Source organism: Bidens hawaiensis, unplaced genomic scaffold (assembly GCF_021521415.1).
Source record: "Bidens hawaiensis isolate Kalapana, Puna unplaced genomic scaffold, B.hawaiensis_p1.1 tig00010577_1, whole genome shotgun sequence".
Taxonomy (NCBI): Eukaryota; Viridiplantae; Streptophyta; class Magnoliopsida; order Asterales; family Asteraceae; genus Bidens; species Bidens hawaiensis.
Window position 1 is genome coordinate 11,336 of NW_027491810.1, and position 25,217 is coordinate 36,552.

Here is a 25,217-nt window from a genome sequence, read left to right on the forward strand (position 1 = left end):
TTACCGGAAAGATGGAGAGGCCGGAGGTGGAAGTGGCTGACTGGCGGTAGGTGGCGGTAACCGTGGTGTCGTGGTGGCTGGTTGCAATGTTGTGAGCCGTGAGCAAAGTACCAGGTCCTGAGGTTCGCTTTTTTTTTATTGTTAATTAAAAGGATTATTTGGGTTATTGAGTTTTTTGGTTTGGCCTTTATAATTTAAGTTAGCTTTTGTTGGGTTTAAGTATTACTTTGGTTGGGCTTAAATACATAGGGGTAAGTTGGTAACGTTATTTTTTTTTAGGGGTAACGAAACACGAAAATCAATTATTTTTTTTTACACTACCGACAAAACATTGAGGGGTAGCCTCCTCCTAAGCTATGTCCAACACTAGGGTCGGTGACCCGTCAGTGATACAAATTATCCGTTAAAAAAACATAATTTACTTAGATATATGGTAACCTTCTAAATGAAACTAGTTCAAAAATCTCGTAGCTAACTCGAATAAACTAGTTTAAAAACTTGATTTGAAACAATTTAATCCGGGTTGGATCATTCTTGTAACCGAGCCGCACTCGTCCCAAGCTCAGCTCGGGTCATGTCTCGACTCGTTGACTCGTGTAACTTCAAAATCAAACTCGAGTCTACCTTAGTTTTCTCGTTTAATTTCGAGCTCTACTCGTGAACAGCCCGAATAATTGCAACCATTGAGTTGGATCGTTGAACTTCAATAGGGTTTTTAGTTTTTAGAAACCGAACAGAATCACTCTTGGTGCTCTGTGACACAATACAATTTTCTGTATTTTGGCGTCAATCCATACGCCGGTGATTAATAATGGCGAGTGACGAAGAGGATTTCATGTTCATCGGAACTCCAATCGAGCGAGAAGAAGATACAATCAGCCGCAAGAAGAAATCGATTGCAGAAGCTTCTGGTCAGCTTCGAACCCTAGCTCCTTGGAAACAAGAGGTTTGGATATTCCATTTCTAACACATGCTTGCTCAATTTAACTCAAGTTTGTTTAGCTTCTGTTATTTGGTTATGAATTGTTGATTTCCATCGATTCGAGACGAGCTAGAGGTTCACTTAGGGTTTCTGATTCCTACTAATGCCATAAGTATATCAAGTACTTGCACAATCAATACACAGTGCATAGGCTATGCGTTTTTATTTCACTGTTTAGATGGTTTAGGTTTTAAACTTTCAATTAAAAAGCACATTACGCGTCACTGCCACGTAGGCACGAGGGCTCTCATTTCCTTTAGAAACATGTAGCAGTTAACTGAAAAACAATTGTTTTTTAGTCTTTTTCTCTTTATATAAAATGTGAGTGGGAGTATGTGATTGACTGGAAAAGGATGTGGCTCAACAAAAAGAGCCCTCGTGCCCGCTCTTGCGCCCTACTTTTGGTGTTATGGTGGTTAACGCTCTTTTGTGGTGAGGTGGCATGGGGCGCCACCCTAGGTCTGTAAACGAACCAAACAAAGACGAACAAGGGTATGTTTGTGTTCGTTCATTTAACTTTGAACGAACACAAACACTTAAATGAGCACATATTTTGTGTTCATGTTTGTTTATTTAAAAAATGAATGTAAATGAACATAACTGAACAAAGATAAACAAACATAAATGAGCACAGACAACGTAAACGAACATATATAAACACACTTAAATGAACACAAATGAACAAATATAAAATCATTATGTAGATGACTTCCACATAATATTTAATTATTTTCTATTAATATGCAAACAAACATAAACGAACATAAACGAACATAAATAAACGAGCGTTCACGAACATAAATGAACGAACGAAACATGTGTTCATGTTCGTTCGTTTAATTAAATGGACACAAATTTTTTGTTCATGTTCGTTCGTTTATTAAATAAACGAACTTCCCGATGTACGGTTCACGAAGAGTTCACCGTACGTTTGTGTTGCGTTTTATAGAGAACTACTTATTGTATGATATGCATTTTAGGTTAGAGATGAAGAAGGAAGAAGAAGGTTTCACGGGGCATTTAGTGGAGGTTTTTCTGCTGGTTACTATAACACGGTGGGCTCTAAAGGGGGTAAATAATGACATGCTTTAGAACAATATGCGTTGCTTGACTAAGTTCTGAAGCTTTTTTTGGAGGTGATTCTTACTTTACTTTATTAACAAATTTACAGGATGGACACCACAAACATTTACATCGTCAAGGAAAAATAGAGCTGAGATTAAACAACAAGATCTTACAAACTTTTTGGATGATGATGAGAAAGCTGTATGTGGGTTTGTATTTTTGTTGGACTTTAATATTTGTATACAAATGATGAATTTTTTTTTTTGCATTGAAGTTTTATATTAACTTATTCACATACAAAAAAGTTATATGAATATAGTGTGTGAATGGCCATCAATGTTACATCGTTGCTGACCATGCATTTAAAGTTATTAGAAGTTTGAGGTTTATTTTACTTATTTCTGAGGCATGTATATTTTGTTTTTCTAATCTAGGAACTGGAAGGCAATTCTTTGGGGACATCTATGCAGTTTGACACTTTTGGTTTTACTGCATCAGAAATAGCTAGGAAGCAATCTGAGAAGGAACAAAATGAGAGGTGCGATTAATCAGTTTTTGTGAAATATGGTTGATTTTTTATAGCTGGTTTTAAAATCAGTATTTGGTTTGCTTAATTGTCAACTTCAGTTTAGCAGAAGTTTCTGCAATGTTCAAATTTCTGCTTCGCTATGACCAAACTACAACACATTGTTGATTTTTTTGTTACCAAATACCAATTTAAAAAAAGTTAGCTTAACATGATATTCCTACGTGTATTTTACCCTTCTCGCATATATGCTTCTGTATAATCAAGAACATGTTCAAAATTTCATGGTGTTTTTGCATGTTTAACCATGCCTCAAATTATTAACCATCAATTCATGAGGATATGAAAATTGGGATACCTTAGGTGCAAAATGAATTATCATAAAAAATTGAAAAAAAAAACCCGAACAAACTAGTCTCAAGTACCATCTTAATGTGTTGCAGGCCATCAGCTATTCCTGGACCTGCTCCTGATGAACTGGTTGTTCCAGCCACAGATCCCATCGGTTTGTCTCTGCTAATATATTTGTGTGTATCATTTCATTTCTTACAATGTCTCCTCACGACTTCATGTTGTTGGTGACTAGGTGTCCGATTAATGCTGAAAATGGGATGGCGTCGTGGTCAATCAATAAAAAACTCAAAGAGTGCACATTATGGTATGCTTTTCATAAAATATGCTTGAAGTATATAGTATTTGTCAAAGCTGGTTAAAGTTACAAGTCGAGCATAATTTATTCACAATCTAAAGAAGACATGCAGTCAAAAGAAAAAGAGATAAGATGCTAATCAATGACCATTCTTAATTGCAGATGCTCGCAGAGAAGCTAGAAAAGCTTTTCTTGCTTTTGCGGGTCCTGATGATGCTGAAGTTGAAGAAGCCATGGACACTGCTGCAGAGCTCCCTACTGATGATATTAGTCAGCTTCAAAAAAGTACTCCGGTGCGTATATATAATACATATATAAATTACTTTATGCCAATCTGGTTATACTTAGCCTCCTGAAGCAGTTTGACTTATTTAGCTAATTCAGTTCTAGATCTCCCTATCATTGTAATTATCATCATATGCATTATGAGTGGCTTTACATTATGGTGTTATAATTTTGTTCTCTTTTCAGGTTTATGTGCTAAATCCAAAGCAGGACATGTATGGTCTAGGCTATGACCCATTCAAAGGGGCTCCTGAATTTAGGGGTATGTAACTCCCAGAAGCTAGCCAGCTAAGTTGTTATCTAAAAACTATTTCGCTCACCAATTTTTGTCATAACTTCAGACAACAGAAGGTCACATTTACCTGGGAATAGGGAGTCTGGGCACAAAAAGTTGCTTCCAAAGAAAGACGGTCTCTTTTCTTTCAAATGTATGGCACATGTATCTTTTGTGTTAATGATATGTTTCTTGTTTATTATTTTCATGTGATTACATGCTGTGTAAGTTTTTCTTTGCGGCTTTATAATTTGTGTTGGCTTGATTTTATCAGCAAAAAATGTTGCACCTGGTTTTGGCATTGGAGCCCTTGAAGAGCTTGATGCTGAAGACGAGGATGTATATGCGTCAGGTTATTAGCTGAGTTATCTTTTGTTTTTTGTAGCGTGCCATATTGTCATGTTTTTTTGCTTATATGTTGCAGTGGGTAATATATTCGTATTACTCAACACTGATTAGCACCTATTTACTACTGGCTTTATATCCCTGAATATGGACAGTAGTATATAGTAGTATAATGTAAATAATTAGGTGAAGCATCTTATCATCTTATGACATGAGTCTAGATGGTTTGCTGGTTTATACATATAATATAGCTTTTGGCTATAGACTATGACAGTTTTCTACTTGCATATAATATTAATAAATATTTTAGGATGAGTTTATATTTCTTGTGCATTACTCAATTTGATTTAGAGTATGGTGTTTATCTGCTGTAGAATTGATTCTGATACTAGTTTAAACTTTAAAGACTCATGTAACACAGACTAAATAAAAAACTGGAAATTCATGAGAAACCATCACATAATTAAAAGACCCATATATCATTCATCTAGCAAGTGCTGTATTTAACGACATCCTGAAATTTCATGAGAAACCATCACAAAACTTTTGGTAGTGTCGAAACATAATTCAATCGTTTTATAGAGATGCTATAATAGAACATAGGATACTGCATCAGAATATTCAAATCTCTTTTGAAACTATGTCGGTAAAGTTGGGTTTTGTCCTAGATAAAGATTAGAGAGAGATTCAGATTTATATGTTCTTATTTTGTACTTGTTAAATAAATAAATAAATACACCTAAGAAATTATGATTTCACTTCATTCTTCTATGTTGTTTACAAATCTGGGTCTATTGGGATTATAGTTTATGGTTTGTTATAAATATCATAGTTCTAGTAGATGGAAAATTATGTCAGTTTTAAAATACTTATTATTTATATTTGTTTTGTAGTTAATTGATTATGAAATGGGTAATATAAACATTAGGATGTAAAGTAGTTAATACATTTGTTATTGTTTTTAGTTATTAAAAGCATACTATAAGATATAACGAAGTTCAATCTTAGGGTCACACTAAACCTTTTTAGAAGTTCTTTTTAATGATGATTGTTAAAAGAAAATACAGTATATTATATAATTTACCCATGTACTACATGGGTAATTCATGAAAATGTAATATTTAATACAACAAACAATAAACCTATCAAACACTAAGTTTTTTTATAAACTAAAAGATAATTATAAATTTGAAATATTTGCAAAAAAATAGGAAGTGAATGTTAAATTAACAGTTTTTTATTTTAGTAATAGTAAGCATTATTATTATTATTATTAATTTATTAAAAAGGAAAGTGAATATTAAATTAACAATTTTTGAAGCATAAATTTTAGGATTATTGTTATTATAAATTTATTAAAAAGGGTGACATTTAATGTGGGAGTGACAAGTGGCAAAACTTGTTTTTATTAAAGAGTATAGATTTAACAAAACCTAAGATATAGGAAATGAAGAAGTTGAAAAGTGACATACTATGATAGGTTAGGGTGGAAAAGGATAATTCATAATATAAGCGTTTGTTGCAATCTACACACACGCACTCACATTAATAAATAAAGTTCGTCATTAGATACAATTTTGAGAGATGATGTCAGCAAGATTTTCTTCATTGATGGATAATTAAACAAGTTGTTACTTTTGGGCAACAGGTTATGATTTTGAAGCTTTTGTTGAAGAAGTTGAGGAGCCTACAAGATTGGCTATTGAGGATAATAGAAGCCCACGTCAAAACAACATGGTATTCTGCCTGGTTTTAAAGCTGCATCCAATACTGACTACCAGTTAGAAAGGTTACATTTTCTTTTCACATCTTTACAACTTATAACATCACATTGATTAATCATTATCGTTTAAAATTCAATTACATTCTTATATTTGATACTTTGTGTTCTCAGATTTGACCCTCCTGTAGTTCCAAAGGATTTTGTGGCGCGCCACAAGTTTTCTGCTGCACATGAGGTCAACCAAAAGTCGACCGAGGTTCCTCCACCCGAGGTTCCTCAACCCGAGGATAGCAATTTGAAGGTTTTAATAGAAGGGGTTGCAACTCTGGTGGCTCGTTGTGGTCCATTATTTGAGGAACTTTCTAGAGAGAAAAACCAGTCAAATCCACTATTTGACTTTCTTAATGGCAGAAATGGAAATGATTACTATAGAAGGAAGCTATGGGAGGCAAGACAAAAACATGGTGACAAAACCAAACCATTGCTGAAGGAAAAAGTAGATCCAAATGCTCAAAAGATGACAGCCGAAACCCGTGGACATATGCTAGGAGAAAAACCTTTGAACAGAACCGTTAAAGATTTGAAACTGGTTGTTCCTGCCACTGATAATGTTAATCTTCAGTTCCAGTTGTCAGATACATTCACTGAGCCTGCATCGTTTGTGAGTCACTAAATTTGTTGCTTTTAGCTTATATCTTAGATGTCACAAGATGATTTGGATGGGTGTACACAAACATTATATCTTCATTTGTTAAATACGTTTTTATAAATAACTATTGTGGTAATTATATCACAAACAATGACTCCTCGTGTTTTATGCATTAAAGAAAACTTTGGCCTACTTTCAACATGTTTCTCTCGTTTCCTATGTAGCTAAGTTGACAGTTTGACCCTTTTTAGATAGAACACAACCCAAATCCACTCATCCATAAGTAAACGGGTCGAAACCGACACCTCTAGTTTGTGCATGAAACTGGAATCACTGAACCTAACCCAAAACCGACACTTTGGTTTTATATTTTTTAACCGAATTTCCAGTTCGGTTTCGGTTTCGCATGTGCCGGAAAATTGAAAAAACCAAATCGAACTCGCAAAAGCCGACTTTTGTTAATTGAATTTGTGGATTATAATTTTATTTTGTGCAAGCTAAGTAATTTATAAAAAAATAATAAATGGTGTAGATAAAAATTTTAGGCTCAATGTGTAGTAATCAGTTAATCCTTAATCAACAAAAAAACATATGCTCAATGTTATAAGGCCCAAATTCATTATTTTGGGACATTCTTTGGCTCAAATTTTCGAGCCCAAATGGCAAAACCGAAGAAACCAAAATAGAATTGAACCCATTATGAGAACCAAAACAAACGGTTTTTAAAAACCCGAAAACCAAGTTTTCGGTTTTAGGTTCAGTTTGAGCCCAAAACCAACCTGTCCTTATGCACACGCCTATTTCTATTCTGAGATGTTTGTGCATTTAGATTTTATTGCACACTATTTGCTCATTAATAGAAATTTAACCTAATCTTTTAGACAATTTTGATTTTAGGTGGAGCCCACTGAAATATCAAAACCGTTCCAGCATGACCCTGCAAAACAAGAACGTTTTGAGCAGTACTTAAAGGAGAAATATCGTGGAGGTCTTCGGACGATGGATGCTGGTGGATCAAGTAAAATGTCAGAAGCTGCTCGTGCTCGAGAAAGATTGGAATTTGAGACTGCTGCGGAGGCAATAAAACAGGGAAAATGGGGAAAAGAAACTCAACCTTCAAGTCAACCGATATTGGGTGCATCAGCTGGTCTAGGAGGGCTACAGTTCACTTCTGGTGGATCAGAGGTATGCATAATAGTTTTTGTATAATCGCTTTGTATTAGATTTATGATCTTAATTTAATCGTTTATTTAACACTTAACAGATAAACGGAGTTAGCCAAACTGAAGAGGTTATAAAAAAGAGTATGCTCCCAAAACGTGAAGAATTTCAGTGGCGACCTGCACCTATTTTGTGCAAGCGCTTTGATTTAATCGATCCTTACATGGGAAAGGTGCGTTTTCTCAAATAATATTATAAAAATTCGTGTAATAGTACTGTAACATAAAATAATTAGAAGTTATTGTTTGCAGCCACCACCTCCTCCAAGGTCGAGGAGCAAGTTTTCTTCTCTTATATTCATGCCAGACTATGTTAAGGCTGCAACAGGAGACAAAAATACAACCTCGAACAACATATCATTATCTCAAGTAGATGAAATTAGAACAAATGTTATGGATGTGGAAGAAAAGGTTGAAGTTGAAAATGTTGAGATACCGGTTGATCTTTATAAGGTAACTTTTGCTCATATCATTTTGATAAGTCTAACCTTCAAATGCTTACAATTTGATATGCTTGCAGGCTATATTCTCTGATGATTCAGATGACGAAGAGGAAAATATTAACATAACTCAACAGGAAGATCCCACAAAGAAAATAGAAGTTGCTAATACGGCTTTAAGTCGTTTAGTGGCTGGTGATTTTCTGGAGTCATTAGGGAAAGAGTTAGGCCTCGAGGTCCCACCTGATAAACCACCATATAAACAACCCGAACCGACTCAAAAACCGACAGTTCAGGATATCTCTCAGAAACATGAACCAGTTGATTCTGGTGCACATAAAAACATTGGTAGACAAAGTAGTAGTAAAGAGTTTAATGATGAAAATATGAAAAAAGAGACCAAGGTTAAAAGGTACAAAAGCTCTTCGGATGATGAGAAAAGAAGAAAACGATCCAAACGGGATTATGATAGTCCAAGTGACTCGTCTGATGGTTATAGGGACCGACATAGGTCGAGACATAAAGGAAGGAAAAAGGAAGATAGAAACCACTCGAAGCACAGACATCATGAATCGTCTAGCAGACGTCATGAAGCTTCTAGCAGATCTAGACATTCAGATAAAGAGTATAGAGATAGCAAGAGGGAGAAGAGGAAAAGGAGAGACTGAAGAAGAATACAATCTTAAAGTATGTTCTAATCTATATACCCGTTGTCGGTCTACACTGAAATCTTGAACCACCATTTACACATCACTTGTTATTCAGCATGGTGTCAAAACAAGGTTTAAGGTTTAGGGTTTCTGTTTCTGGTTGCTGATTTTCCTTTTGGATTCTTGTACTTTAGGTGTCAATGGAAGTTCCAAGATTGATATTTACCTAAAAGCAGTAGAATACTAGAATGGTTTTGTTTTATACGTTGTATTTGAATGTGCATTGTCTTTCTGGGACTACATAGCAAACAGTTAATCTGCTTAAAAGTTTAGCACACGTCCTTGACAATCTCTTCCTCAACTAGCTACATTGCAAAATGGGCGGATCAAGTCAGGCAGGGTGACCGGTTGAGACCAATACAAGTACGGATTGAAATTAGCAGTTTTGGTTAATGGTCAATTGGTATAGGTCAAAACAGGCTGTGACTAAAATGCCTAACACAGATTATAACGGGTTGTGTCCGAAACGAGCTTCAGGTATTCTTTTATCGGATTGAATGCCTTTTTACTAAATTAAATGGTGTTATTGTATGCAATTTATGGAGTCTTTTAAAAATGATTAATTTTTATTAGTTTCACTATACACCACAATTAACTAAGTTAATTCATTACATGTTAGTCTGATTCATTGGACGAGGCAAATTCTAACACCAGATAAACATGAATTTTTTTTGAAACTAGAATTATGCCCCTCGCGTTGCGGTAGGGACGTAAAATCATACCAAGTAGCATCCATGTCACACCACCGCAATGACAACCAACACTAGAAAAAACTTGTATAAAGAAATAGATAAAAAACATAAAGGTTAAACCAAACGACAGTAGACGTAGAACATTAAACCACGCACGCGAAACAATAACTAAGTCGATCTAGGAGCTGTATGTTACGACGGGCTCATGAAACGGGAAAAAATAAACGTAACAACGTTGAATCATGCATACGCGTTGCAACGTGTTAACTTGCAAAGTGTAGACCGAAACGTAAAACGTAAAATGTGTAAAATATGAAAAGTTTAGTGGACCAAAGTTGAAAGTGAAAAGTGTTAGGATTAAATTGTAAAAGATGCTGAAGTATTGGATTAAAACTAAAGTATTACATACAAAAAAAAAACGAAAAAGAAAAACTAAAAGTGGGTACAACAAATTAAAACCCATGGTACAAATCATGATGCATACTAAAGTTGCTAATTGTATATATATAATGGTGTGTGTTACAAAAAAAATTAGGTTAACGGTGAATTAAAAAAAAGGGTTTTGGTGTATCCGCTATTGAGAATAGCGGATTAGGAGGAAAAATATTTTGGATCCGCCATTGTGAACGACGGATCACCTGCAACTCCAGTAGTCCGCTATTGAGAATAGCGGATTAGGAGATAACCCAGTTAAGAAACCAAACAACCAAACTAACCCCACTAACCAAACTAACATAACTTTGGATTCTACCCCCTTATTATTATTGTACTGCATCCATAATTCATCTGCCAAACACAAACAAAATATTAAAGCTGCAAAGGTGTAATTGCAAGGCTGCCATGAATGGTGTCCACACAGACAAAGGTTTCAATGCAAGGCTGCCAGGAATGGTGTCCACACAAAGGTTTCTACCCCCTTATTATTATTGTACTGCATCCATAATTCATCTGCTAAACACAAATAAAATATTAAAGCTGCAAAGGTTTCAATGCAAGGCTGCCATGAATGGTGTCCACACAGACAAAGGTTTCAATGCAAGGCTGCCAAGGAGTCATACCCAAGGAGTTATGTTACCTATGTCGTGCTCCTACTTACTACCGTATGATTTGCATGACGTGGACCCTATATTGTGTAAGTGTTTATATATTTATTTTCTTGATACAATATTTCTTTTAATTTAGTAATTACATATCTGTTTTGTTAGTGTAAGTGTGATCTTCCGTATCTGTTTTCTTAGTGTAAGTGTGATCTTCCTTAGCCTGAAGCACAAGTACACCCCCCCCCTCACAACCCCCTCACCGGAGTTAACTTTTGACCAATTGAATCCTGATTTGTTAGAAGACCCAGATGTACTGAAGAGTGTTTATGAAAACGAAGGGAAAGAAGTTGAACCGGAGTACCACCATGACCCGTGTCCTGGAGAGCACTCATCGGATTCCGAGTGGTCAAATGACGATTGTCACTGGAAGTAATCTATGTTTTAATAAAGTTGTTATGTTTTTTTTATGTGTTTTTAATAAAGTTGTTATGTGTTTTGTTATTTGTTTTGAATCAAGTTGTTTGTTTAATTCTAGTTTGCTTAATTATAGTTTGTTTAATTCTAACACCTTAAAATCTAGACTAATAACTCTTATAATTTACTTTATGAAAATAAAAAACAAAAACAAAAAAATACAAGTTATAATAATCTACTATATTCTATATAAATACCACACACACCCACACTTCAAACCCACACTTCAACACTCAAACTCACAAACCTCATCCAACACTTTGAAGACTCTCACCCAACCCACACCCAAATTCAACCAAGAAAATGAATAGGAACTTGTATCTCAACCCGGGTCCAAGGGATGAAAGTCTCTTGTACCTAGGAGCCGAACACCGAGCCAGAAATTTGTTCCTCAATCCACTAGAGGGGGAGAGGTCTATAATGGATTTTAAATGTGGGGATGGTTCATTTTGGAGTGAGTTATGGACGGTGACATTACTCTAACGGGTAGAGTTTTGAGGTTTATCCGTTTAGTTGGATTTGGCGGTATCGTACGTTGTGGTTATAGGAGAGTTGACTGAGCCTTGATAGAAGCACTGGTTGAAAGGTGGCGGCCTGAAACGAACACATTTCACCTGCCATTTGGCGAGGCGACTGTCACCTTGGAGGATGTTAACGTTCTATGGGGGTTACCCATTGATGGTGAGGCGTTAACTGGGTACGAGGGTTCGTTTGACTACAACGAATGGAGGCAAATGTGCCTAACTTATTTGAGTTTTGATACACAACAATCTGATTATAGAAATCAATTTTTAAAACTCAATACTATGCTAACATTTATGTTAGATAACCCAATAACCAATGAATCTACTGATGAACAATGTATGTAGTGTGCCCGTTGTGTCTACCTAATAGTGGCTACTAATAACATATTAGGAGATACAAATAATGGGTACGCGTCATTACATTTATTAACTCATTTGACTGACTTTGAAGTAAGTGGGCGATTGAGTTGAGGTGCTACTACCCTAGCGTGTTTGTATATAGAACTATATAAGGGAACCAGACCACAAATAAAGGCAGTTGGCGGCCCAATGTTATTGCTACAAATATGGGCATGGATCCGGATTCGACCATTGAGAGCCATAATTGTCGATCAACAAATCGATTGGAAAAATCCATATGGAGCAAGGTAATTACGTACCATTGTAATACTAATATAATTATTAATATTCTAACACTTATTATTGTCTTCCTGAAGGTGGGCGGAGCATACCATTAGTAACAGGGAGACTCCTTCACACGTGCTGAAGGCCCACCGGACAACACTACAAAATCTACGAGAGGCCGAAGTATTTTTTCCTTAACCATAAAAGTTTTTTAAATAGATTGTAAATACTAAATATTAACATTTTTTTTTATTTTAACAGTTTGATTGGATGCCTTATCGGGATGTGATGCATAGACTCCCGCAAATGTGTCTAACAGGCATAAACAGTTGGAGGTCACAATGTTTTCTAATTTACTGGAACGTCGTTGAATATCATCTGGTGGAAAGGGTGATGAGACAGTTTGGATTTCTTCAGGAGGTCCCTAACCCATTCCCTTTTTCACGTGAAGTGCTTCGGATACTCCGTAAGACAATACGGAAAGGGAGGTTGGGCACAAATCGGTCTGCGTTTCATGCCGAGTATGTCGAAAATTGGAACCATAGACACGCAAATGTGGTGCAAGGTGCGCCGACCAACACGCCTACGACACTCCATACTTACAATGACTGGTTCCATCGACATACTGTGTTATATATAAAGGACCCGAGGCACGTCCCTGGTGTTGTACATACTGGATTCGATGATCACGGTGGAACGGCAAGATACTTGGTTAGTATAATTACTAATGTAAAATTAAATTTAATAAATAAGTAATGCATTTGGGTTTTAATTATTTTTGGTTTTGTAGGTGGATGGATTAGGCTTCATTGGTCAAGAAGCCATCAGAATGCAGAACATAGGCTCTGAACATTACTATGAAAATTTTGGAGGGGTCCAAGGCATGGCTTCTCAGCTAATTGAATCTGTTAATCATGTTGATCAGCCTTCATATATACAGACTAATGAACCGGATTTGAGACATGATAACACGCTCCCCCAACATGCTCCGCGTGGTCAGGGGCGTCGTGGTCGACAAAGACCTCGGGTAAACCTCGTACATGATGATGATGAGGGGGAGGGTCTCTCAAATTTTGGAGGGCCCAGAGCCAACTATAGGGAGGGTCCCTCAAATTTTGGAGGGTCTACAGCCAACTATGGGGATGGTCCCTCAAATTTTGGAGGCCATACTCCCAACTATGGAGAGGGTCCATCAAATTTTGGAGGGGCAACACTGGATTGGCAAGCCAGTTATCGACCTTCGTTTCAAAATGTTGGACAGGGATCATCAAGCATTCAACAAGGTACCCAGTCGAATGTTAACAACAACCAAGAAAACAATTGGGTATCCTCTTTGTTTGACTACACTCCTACTAGTAATATGATTCCTGCGATGTACACGAACAACCCGGGACACTTCCAGAATTACGATTATACCGGTGTTAGTGTACAACAACCGCATTACCAACATTTAACTCCGGTTCAAATGAGCTTGGACCTACAGCTGACTCAACCCGAAGGCTCCAGTCCACCAAGTGATAAAGAGCGTCAAGAGCCAGAACATAAACGTGCACAACCACGAAGACATCCAAGACCAGTTGGTTGTGGCACGGGTGGCTGTTTGATCCGCCATCCGCATAGACATTAAATAATTATGTAGATTGTAACTTTAAATTCAGCACATGTAAAAATATATTTTTTTTATTAATAAACCTAGTTTATCTTTATACGATATCAATAACATAAAATATTAAAATAACTATTAAAGTAATAAATTTCTTTATGTTATAACTAGGTTTTGAAGAAGGAAATGATAAATCTTAAAAGGAATTAATTAACATATTTGGTTTTATGTGGTCATAGGGACTGATGCCTAACAAAGATGAACAATTGGTTTGGTTTGTTAGGTCTTCATATAACATTTACTTGTTTTTAAAATATACTGGTTAAATAAGTAAGATTATGATAAAAACGATGAAAATAAATATTTGATGGAACCGCACAAACTAAATTCACACTTGAGACATTTTCAACCTACCAACTTTTTAAATTGGAAGAACCACCAAAATAAACTGGAAAACCCATCTTAAAGAAATGTTATGAATATGTTTACCAAACGCAACATTAATTTTTTTTTTTAAAACCTAAACCGCTATTTGTAATGGCGAATTAGGAAAATTTTTTTCTGGTCTTTGACTTCTTCATGGTGGGGAGCATTGCATTAATTACCACCATCCTTCCACTTTTTAATTCAACCCTCATTCCACTTCCTCATTCAAGCATCAAATGTCTTTTTCTTTGTCATTCAAAACTTTGTAGTACAGTTATATTATGGGGGTGAAGTGTCATACACACAAGGGGTTGTTATGGGTGCTTCGGGAACTCGTAGCACTACGTTCTTAGTTACCCAACAGATCAATTATTCCGAGTTGGTTGACAACATATGTAGATGTGTTCAAATTGACCGTCAATGTTGTTGTCTAGAGTTAACACTCTACTATGAATACAATGGAGGTTCGTATACCGCACATATTCACCAAGAAAGTGATATGTATTTAATATACCAACTAGTCACATGTTCAGGTAAAATTCATGTGGCTTGGTAAAAATTGAACGATAAATGAATCGCATCCAAAATCCAAATAATAATAAGACCCAAACTCACCGAACACATCTTCCTTGCAGCAAACAAATAAGGTCCACTGTGGCTCTTGTATCCGTTCTATGACTCCCAATTCTTCATAGCATCAAATAAATACGATATCTAGGGTTCATACTTTTGTTATTATTATGGCTTCTCTTCTTCTTTCCAATCCAGTTATCTCATCTCCGTTCCATCTGTAAGTTTTTTAATCACCTTATCCACATATTAATGACAGGATATTAGTTAAATTTGTATTTATCTGGCTCGTCTTCTTAATTTGTGTGTTCAGTTCGATTAACGGAAAGTTACGGAAGCCGTTGGTGTTTAGAAGCCCTAGGTGTGCTGCTGCTGCTGATTCTACATATGGAGGTACTTTAATTCTCTTATTATTATGGATGACATAATATTTGACCTGATTTTGACCGAATTTTGCATTGCTTTGTTAGGGTTTATAGTACTTGCAATTAATTGGCTCTAATTTTGACCTTGAAATCTCTAAATTCATTGGATAGTTGCAAATAATAGTAACTATTTATTCATACCTGTACCGTTGACCTCATTTAAATGACATCAGGGATGTGCACAGTTCGGTTTCGGTCGGTTTTGAAGTTTAATAAATCCTTCGGTTTCAGTTATTCCTTTTGGATTAGGTTTGGTTTTGCCATTTGAGCTTGAAAACTTCGGGCCGAAAAATTAAAATTGGCGCAAAATTATGAATTTATTTGCGTCTAAATTATTTGGGTTACATATTTATTAAATTCTTATAAATTACTTGGAATAAAAATATATAAATTCGGTTCGTTTTTTTTCCTTTTGGTTCTTATTACATGAAAAACCAAAACATACTGTAAGTTCGTTTTCGTTTTTTACAAAAACATAAAACAAAACCGTCGGTTTTTGTTTTGGTTTGGTTTGGTTTCATGCACACTCCTAGTCACTGATATCCAATACTATCGGATTATTAACATTCCAAAAACATGGATATAATATCTTGACCTTGAAATCTCTAAATTCATCGTATAATTTCAAGTATAAGTAACTAATTCTGTATTGTGTACTGTTTATACTCATTTAACCAGCCTGCAATGTTTCTGTTTTCCCTTAAGTAAAGATTAATATCTAATTTTTTTATTTGTTTAGGTAACATTGCAAAATACCCTAGAAGTAACGTTTGGGATCCTTACAAACGTCTTGGTATAACAACTGATGCTTCTGAGGAGGAAGTATGGAGTTCTAGGAACTTTCTTTTAAGTCAGTATGGTGGCCATGAAAGAAGTGCAGAGTCAATAGAAGCTGCTTTCGAGAAAATACTTATGAAAAGCTTCGAGAACAGAAAAAAGACAAAAATCAACTTGAAAACAAGGCTGAAGAAGAAAGTAGAAGAGTCTCCACCTTGGGTTCAGAACTTGCTCACTTTTGTAGAACTTCCCGAGAGGATTATTATCCTCAGAAGATTGTTTTTGTTCACGTTTATGGCGTTTTGGAGTGTGATGAACTCTGCTGAGGGTGGTCCTGCATTCCAGGTTTGATGTTCTTTTTTTCAATAAATATCAAGTTATTGACCTAAATTATAGTCATCAGTGTTATATTATTAGTGATGGTGGAAAAATAAGTAATTTAAATTCAGGGAGTGCAACTTTGTGTTTATAGTTTTAGATGTTATACATATCTTGAACTGGTGTTTAGTATTTTATCCTGATTCGGTCTTTATATATGATGCAGGTGGCACTGTCACTGTTTGCTTGCATTTACTTCCTCAATGACAAGTCAAAGAGCATAGCACGGGCGTCTGTTATTGGGTGAGTTTATAAAGAAAAGCCATTAAAGCCTAATAAGTTTTCTCATCAATCTATTGATTTTTGGATTAACCACCTATAAAACCAGAAAAAAGATTAGTCATTTGTGAATTATAACTCAGTGAATAGTATTTCAATTTTCTCTAACCAGTTTCATCCTTTGTTTCTCTAGTTTTTTATAATGTTTTTTGATTTCTTCCAAAAAAGGCCAATCAAATAACTGCGGATGTAAATTTAAGTTGGTAATGAGATCAACTAATGCTCAACTTACTAATTACTAATTCAACTAATTCTAACTATAACTTTAGTTAACGTATATGATGTCTACTGCTACATGCTAGTGCTACGTCATACGTCCTAGTTCTTTTACATGTCATAAAAAAATAATTTGTAATATTTAAGCACTAATAGTGAATTTTGAAGTTGACATGCTATCTAGGAGTCGCATTTTTCGACACGACCTGACATGTAAATATCAAATTTTGGGCTGGGCGGTCAAACTCGCTTAACAAACAGATCGATATGCTAGATGGTTTTTTTACCTTTTAATTTGGTTATCATGTTGAATTTTAAACAGGCTGCCTCACTGACCCATCCCTGTATAGATAAACAGGTTATACGGGCTGCATCTAGGTTATATGATTTTAAGTGTGTCTGAATTACGATTGATACAACACGAATAGGTGTATGGATAGTGTTCTCTTACACAATAACCACTCCCATTGCCTCATAGTTTGACATGCAATAATGAATTAAATAACCATTATTGTTGTTTATTCAAATCTACAGTTTGTATATTGTTAATATAAGTAACTGTTGATTTAACCCGACCCATTTTGACATTGATGTGCAGATTCGGATCCTTAGTGGTTGGGTGGATTTGTGGTTCATGTGTGGTGCCTATGATTCCTGCAGCCATTTGGCAACCAACTTGGACCCTGGAGCTCTTGACTTCATTGGTAGTATACGTCTTTTTGTTTCTTGGATGTACCTTTCTTAAGTAAAACCTTAATTGCCCTTAGATTGCATGTATGATTTATAACAAGATTAATTGTCATTTGCTTATGTTGATCTTCTGAGTTCCTATAGTTACCTGTTTGCAAAACATCAATCCTTGGTGTACCTTTGAATTTCAATCTGTATATGAGCTGCAAATTTATATAGGTTTATAGTTTCAACTGTCTGCTATACTTTTAACCAATTTAGCAATTAATTTTAGGTAAGAGTGTAAACAAGTCTGGCTGAGCCTGAGCTGCCGAAGCTCAACCTTGACTTTAACTTAAGAGAGCTACAGTTTGACTTGTTTTAGCGTTTACGTCTAAAGCCCGTGCTCGGCTCATGAATGATTTTCAAGCTCGAGCTATGCTCGCTTAATATGCATACGCATAAACATACTTGAGTATACATACGCATGCATATACATTATTGTGTATTTATCATATTAAGTATTATAATACATTCAATTTATATAAATTGCAGGGTCATTTCGGCTGTGAATATTTAGATAGGCTTGGTACCCTTGTTTCTTAAATGAACTCAAATTTAACCCTGAGGTCGTTTAATATTCTCTCTTTTAATGAATCAATCTGCAATACTTCAAAAGGGTTTTAGACTCGTTTACACCCACACTTCTCTGTTGAAAATTCATTAAAGTTAGAACTAAATTTACCTAATTTTCAGAATTTCAAACGTAATTGAAGAAAAATTCTAACCTAATTTCATTTCATAAAACTTAATACAAATTTTCTGTGTTTATTTGATTATTAATAATCAAGATTTTTTAATATATTGATGGTTAAGAAAACCATCCATCCAAATATTTTTTAAAAGTTGGTGTTTTTCGAACTTGTCTATTTTTTTTCTCTTCATTTCTCGCTACCAATACTATAATTCTATAAGCATCTATCTCTTAATGAAAAGAATCATACTTTTTACTCTTATTTTGTTTTAAATGCATTACCAATCTTCAAATAAAATTAATATATAGGTTATATACAAATAAACTATAAGAATTTGTTTTGTGTTGTTGAGTTTACTTTATACTTAATAATCACATTTTATAATGGTTGTAGCAAAAAGGACCACCTTCTCAACTCCACTCACAACCTCTTTAAAATCACATTTAAAATAACATGAAGTACATAAACCAATAATTTTAAATAGCCAACCCGTTACCCATTTACGATATTCTTATATCTTCAGCATAATCCGTTGTTTCTGTTTAATTCACTTACAACAACTTAAATACTTCTTTTTTTTTTTTCAACAACGAATTTATTTTTAATCCTAGAGTTGAACTCAAGACCTCGCTTTCAAACCAAGGTGTTTAAAAACTTTAACTTTGTCAATAGACCATCACCCCATTGGTACAACATAAATACTTGATGATATGATTAGGGATATGATCTTCATACACCACCCCTATGCTGATTGGACATGCTTATACGCCTTGTATAGGCCTATACGGGCCGTATATGTATTTAATTGCTCGTATAGCACTTGGTACACCATAAAACCTATACGGGTCGTTTAGGGCTATACGAGCGTATAGAAAACTTTTGAAGAAAAACGTCACAATATATTCTTAAATGAAGGTTCTCGGGGTACAACTACAAATTACTTAGCCAAGTAAGTTATATAAATTTAAATTCAATTTATCCTATTACATTATTCAACATTTTCAATAATTTTCTCATATTTAAGTCATTTATGTAAATATAACCTCGTAAGACAGTGCATTTACACTCTCTCTAATTTTCAAAATAAAGATAGCAAAACACATTATAAAAGTGTCTAAAAAATATTTTTTTTTTATCTATACGACCCGTATAGGTCTATACAGCCCGTAAAGGGTAGTGTTGTTGAGATCGGACCAAATCGGCTGGCCCGACCGGGATTTGGTCAACTAACCGGTCCAGCTCTGTGTAGTTCGCTCGGCTCCCAGAGAACCGGCCGATCCGAACTGGTTCGACCAGAAAACCAGACCGGTTGAACCGGTTTACTACGAATTTCTTTTTTTTTGAAAAATCTTTTTTTCAGCCTACCTGCCATTTTTTTGACTAAAGTTGTTCGGCCTTTTTGACCGATTGAACCGGTTGCCCGTCCGGTTTACTGTCCGATTCGATTATGAAAACATTGGTAAAGGGCTATACGAGGCACCGGAAAACAATGACCCATAATGTTTGACACAAACTAGCACAACTCATGTGCCCTATATAAACCGTATAGCCCTATATAAACCGTATAGCCCTATACAAGTAGTGTGGACAAAATGTAACGCGTAAGAATACATACAGTTGATGTATGAGGATGCCTAGAATTTAATATATTTCCCAAAAGCAATTAGATTTCGTCATGCAATATTTTGAAACTTTATTATACAGAAAATATAGATTTTCCACGTGTAACGCAATGCATTATAATATTATTACACATCAGCTAGCTGGCCTTTGGCTTTTCAGAAGGCCTCCACCTACCACCATTAACCTCTTATAAAACTCACTCTGCTATCGCCGCCACCCACGGCGGACTTCTCCACCATTCCTCCATTCATATTATACATTCTCCACACACACACACATACACTCTTCGTCTTCACTCAACTGACCAATGGCCTTACTTCCTCCCACCACCTCACTCTCCAAACCTTCAGTCTCATCACCATTCATCACCCTACGCACCTCCTCACGGACGCCTTTCACCGTACGGAACTCCGTGTCCGTGGCTCAGTCACCGTCCGTGGCGTCAACCGCGTCATCGACGGTGAAGTCCGTGAAGGCGAGGCAGATCATCGACAGCAGAGGCAATCCGACGGTGGAGGTTGATCTCGTGACCGGCGATCATCTCTACAGATCTGCGGTGCCTAGCGGCGCCTCCACCGGGATCTACGAGGCGTTGGAGCTTAGAGACGGTGATAAGAGTGTTTATGGCGGGAAAGGTGTTCTGAATGCCGTCAGGAATATTAATGAGCTTCTGGGACCCAAACTCGTTGGTGTGGATGTTAGGTGAGGGTTTTGGATCATAGTTTGGATGTTAAGTATGATTGTTTTGCCCTAATAGAATGTTATTAGTGTTAATTTGATCGTGACCTAAATCCCTAGTTATACTGATTTTAGGTTAGGATTAGTGAAACTCAAGCAGATCACTAATAGCTTTTAATAAAATGTTAATGATGTTTCTCTAATTATGCATATTTTAGGTTAGGATTAGTGAAACCGATGAAATGATTATAATCTAAGCAGTTAATGAGGAAAAATATCGGTCTATCGGATATCGGATATCTGAGATATCGCAATGAGATATCGGTGGGATATCGGTAATTTTAATATCATGTAAAATTCATATATATAGCAATTTAACACTAATAATTCAGTATAGTCTCTTACCATTAACAAATTAACCTTTTGCAAATTGCTAAACACTAACAATCGTAGCAAGTAAGAATGGATTAAGACTTCAAACAATAACATTGAACACTAAAAGTTGATAATTAAGACTTAAAACACTGATATCGGGAATATCGGTGATATATTGGTCAAATATTAGTCCAATATTTGGGTCAAATACCGTTCAATATCGTTGATATTATCGGTACCGATATTCTAAACTGATAGCTTGATTGTGCTCAAATTAGTTAATTGTAATTTTTTTAAGACTTATATAAATGTTTTTTTTCTTGTAATTTTTTTAATATGTATATATTGTCGTTTTTTAATGTTAATGAAAACAATATATTTGAATAAATTAAAATTCATGATTAGCAAATCATTAGCAAGTAGTTAAACCATTACACAGTATTGAAAGGAAAGTTGGTGAGAGCCCCTCTGATTAGGTGGTCTTAGGGATAGAGAAACTATCAAGCAATGAAATGACTATAATAGCTTGTAATAGAATATTAATTTGATAGTGGCCTAGTTATGCTTTCTTTAGGTTAGGCTTAGAGAAACTGATAGCTTGTAAGTGAATGTCGATTTGATTATTTTTTTGTGCATCAAGGAATCAAGCCGAATTTGATGGCATCATGCTAGAGATTGATGGAACTCCAAACAAGTCAAAACTTGGAGCTAATGCAATACTTGGAGTGTCCCTGAGTGTGTGCAGAGCTGGTGCAGGAGCAAAAAGCATACCATTGTACAAGCACATTCAAGAGATATCAGGAACAAAAGAGCTTGTTATGCCGGTTCCAGCTTTCAATGTGATCAATGGTGGTAGCCATGCTGGCAATAATCTTGCCATGCAAGAGTTTATGATTCTGCCAGTTGGCGCATCTTCATTTGCTGAGGCTCTGCGTATTGGCAGTGAAGGTTAGCATATTTCCCAAATCTTTCAAAATTAGTTATCATTTCAGTTCATACCTCTATGCATCATTGGTTGAAGCTGCATTTTTAAAATATTAACTTATGAATGTTTCACTTTTATTATGTTTTTATCTCTAAATGGTGAATAACAAGTTAGAAAGATGATTTTAGGCCTGTAAACGAACCGAACGTTCGGTGAACTGTTCGTGAACCGTTCGGCGGGAAGTTCGCTTATGTTCGTTTCTTTAATAAACGAACGAACATGAAAAAATTTTTGTGTTCGTTTAATTAAACGAACGAACATGAACACATGTTCTGCTCGCTCATTTATGTTCATGAACGTTCGTTTATGTTCGTTTATTTATGTTCGTTTATGTACTAATAGAAAAAAAATTAAATATTATCTGGATAGGTCATTTGATTAAAGGTTTTATATTTGTTAATTTGTGTTCATTTAAGTGTTTTTATTTAAGTTCATTTATGTTTGTTTGTGTTCAGTTACGTTTGTTTATATATATATATTCGTTTATCTTTGTTCACTTATGTTTGTTTAGATTTTAAACAAATGAACACAAATGTCCATTTTTAAATAAACGAGCATGAACATAAATATTTGTTGTATGTGTTCTTTTAAAGTTAAAAGAACGAACACGAACATGTCCTTGTTCGTGTTCATTCTATTCGTTTACAGGCTTTCATTATTCACATTGATGAATACATCGGTCTAAATCTATAGGCTTTGCCGATTTTATTTGTGTTCGTTTGTGTTCGTGAAACGTTCGTGAACACACTAATTTCCTTAATGAACGAACACGAACATAAAATTTCGTTTGGTAAGTGTTCGTGAACACATTATTTTCTTAACGAACGAACATGAACAAGGCCGTGTTCGTGTTCGTTCGGTTCGTTTACAGCCCTAGATGATTTGTGTTCTTGATTTGTATTTCTCGTCAAACATTTGCATACTTGGGTCAATCCCTTAGTTGATGACAAAAGACTAGTTCTTGTCATCATAAACTCTACCGTGTGTATGATACAGGAATCTGAGTAATAAATGCACAACTTTTATGGTTAGAAGCAGAAATGCTAAAATGTCATAGACTGACAAAAGCTATTCATTACTAATTGTGCTAGATTTCTGATTTATAATTACAGTTTATCACACACTGAAGGGAATCATTAAAGCAAAATACGGACAAGATGCATGCAATGTTGGAGATGAAGGCGGTTTTGCTCCCAATGTGCAGGATAACAGGGAAGGACTTGTGTTGCTCATTGATGCAATTGAAAAGGCTGGTTACACTGGCAAGGTAAATGACATGCAGCATTTTGAATATTCCAGTTATTGTTGATATAAAAAAAGAAATTTTGCAGATTAAAATAGGAATGGATGTTGCTGCTTCTGAGTTTTTAACAAAAGATGGTAAATACGATCTCGATTTCAAGAATCAACCAAATGATGGAGCTCATGTTCTCTCAGCTCCAAGTCTTGGTGATTTATACAGAGAATTTGTGAGAGATTTCCCGATTGCATCAATTGAAGATCCCTTTGACCAAGATGATTGGTCCTCGTGGACTTCACTACAATCTTCAGTTGATATTCAACTTGTTGGGGATGATTTGTTGGTCACAAATCCAAAGAGAATTGCAGAAGGTATTCAGAAAAAGGCCTGCAATGCTCTGCTGTTAAAGGTAAGTACAAGAATTATATATTTCGTCACAAATGTTATGTTTTATGCTTTTATAATTCTGAACTTGACAGCCCTTAACAATATTTATTTGTTTAAACTTATTTAATTTTTTTCAGGTTAACCAGATAGGTACAGTAACTGAATCTATACAAGCAGCTCTAGACTCAAAAGCTGCAGGATGGGGTGTGATGGTTAGCCACCGCAGTGGTGAAACCGAGGATAACTTCATTGCAGATCTTTCAGTTGGTTTGGCTAGCGGACAGGTGTCATTAATTCCATCTTTTATTTCTCCATCATCATTTGCATGTTTTCAGTATTATTGATTTTGCTCTAAATTATGGATTATTTTTCAATTTTTAGATTAAGACTGGCGCCCCTTGCCGAAGTGAGCGATTGGCCAAGTATAACCAGGTATTGTTCTTAATATCTAATTACAAACATGGATTTAGGGTTGCAATCTCATTTTGCTTAAATGAGAGTAATTTTGACATCATTGGAGAGTTGGTTATCGCGGGAGAGTTGTTTAACCTCTCGAGTGTCGATTAATCTATTTTATTTGCTTGTGTGCAGCTTCTTCGCATTGAAGAGGAACTTGGAAATGTCCGTTATGCAGGTGAAGCATTCAGATTGCCATGAGAATTAAACATTGAGTCGGAAATAATGTGTGGAGCAAGATACTATACAGCTCTTCAAATTCTCTATAGAGAACCTTAGTTGTAAACCTTACTAGGCTTTTATTATTTGTGAAATAACAAGATGTTTAAGGTTGTGGACATGAGAAGTTATTGCATGTTTTGTTGATTGAAACTTTGTATTTGTACTTTTGACATTGTTTTTCAAGATACAATGAAGCAGTGCACGTCGAGCCCTTGTTAACATTGCGGTTCTAGGTGATAAGCTGATTTGACTATTGAGTTATCAAGGATTTTAATAAACTAAAAATCATGCTTGGATCCTTTTGACATGAACCTGAGGAGCTTGACTATGTGGTTTTGTAGCGAACCATAAAACGATGTTGATTTTTTATTTAAGCAATCCAACCAAGAATTGTAAGTGTGTGAACGATTAATCCATGACCCCCCAAATCTCCCATTAAGATTTGCCCTCGCGCCCTTACTCATCATCATCATCGTACTCAGTATATCCCACCAATAGCAAAGCTATGGTAGGGTCTGAGGAGGGTAAGATGTAGACAACCTTACCTCTATCCCGTAGGAATAGAGAGACTGCTTCCGGTGAGACCCCCGGCTCGATAGTAGTTTTACATCAAGCCTTGGATATAAGGCACATAACACTCAACCATCGGCACACCGGTCGATTGGTACATGTACCCTTGTCTTTTGGCTATCAACGCCACCACATGATGCCTGATTAACCTTCCGTCACTTTTTAACGTTATTTTCACGAGATTAGTAAAATAACGTCAACATTAGTGTAATTTCACTTTTGCCCACCCGATGGTTCACCCATATATATATTATATGCGTGCACCGCAAGCATGGCGTAAATGATGAAATCTATAGCAAACCCTAAATGTAAAAATAATTCCTACAATTAATAAACGCAAAGGACAAAAGGTGCAAAGCCA

At 35.6% G+C, this 25,217-nt stretch overlaps 2 protein-coding genes and 1 pseudogene across 3 annotated transcripts; all 3 read left to right on the forward strand.

Annotated features, from left to right (window-relative positions):
- The first annotated feature begins 811 nt into the window (after window positions 1-811).
- Window positions 812-8,862, forward strand: LOC143535711 (G patch domain-containing protein TGH-like; annotated as a pseudogene). The gene is made up of 16 exons (XR_013135754.1): window positions 812-946; window positions 1,963-2,053; window positions 2,154-2,248; window positions 2,482-2,585; window positions 3,017-3,078; window positions 3,160-3,231; window positions 3,385-3,515; window positions 3,694-3,769; window positions 3,849-3,935; window positions 4,056-4,133; window positions 5,775-5,915; window positions 6,021-6,510; window positions 7,396-7,683; window positions 7,763-7,891; window positions 7,971-8,171; window positions 8,239-8,862. The product of XR_013135754.1 is annotated as a G patch domain-containing protein TGH-like (transcript).
- Window positions 8,863-14,991: 6,129 nt separating this feature from the next.
- LOC143535722 (protein CHAPERONE-LIKE PROTEIN OF POR1, chloroplastic-like) lies at window positions 14,992-17,729 on the forward strand. The gene is made up of 5 exons (XM_077029899.1): window positions 14,992-15,041; window positions 15,135-15,214; window positions 15,986-16,368; window positions 16,568-16,644; window positions 17,495-17,729. The coding sequence occupies exons 1-5, from the start codon at window positions 14,992-14,994 to the stop codon at window positions 17,643-17,645; spliced, it is 741 nt and encodes a 246-aa protein (XP_076886014.1). The 3' UTR covers window positions 17,646-17,729.
- A 2,521-nt stretch (window positions 17,730-20,250) lies between these two features.
- On the forward strand, window positions 20,251-24,366 carry LOC143535712 (enolase 1, chloroplastic-like). The gene is made up of 7 exons (XM_077029892.1): window positions 20,251-20,645; window positions 21,637-21,944; window positions 23,094-23,248; window positions 23,313-23,630; window positions 23,746-23,892; window positions 23,990-24,040; window positions 24,200-24,366. The coding sequence occupies exons 1-7, from the start codon at window positions 20,251-20,253 to the stop codon at window positions 24,263-24,265; spliced, it is 1,440 nt and encodes a 479-aa protein (XP_076886007.1). The 3' UTR covers window positions 24,266-24,366.
- The last annotated feature ends 851 nt before the right edge of the window (window positions 24,367-25,217 follow it).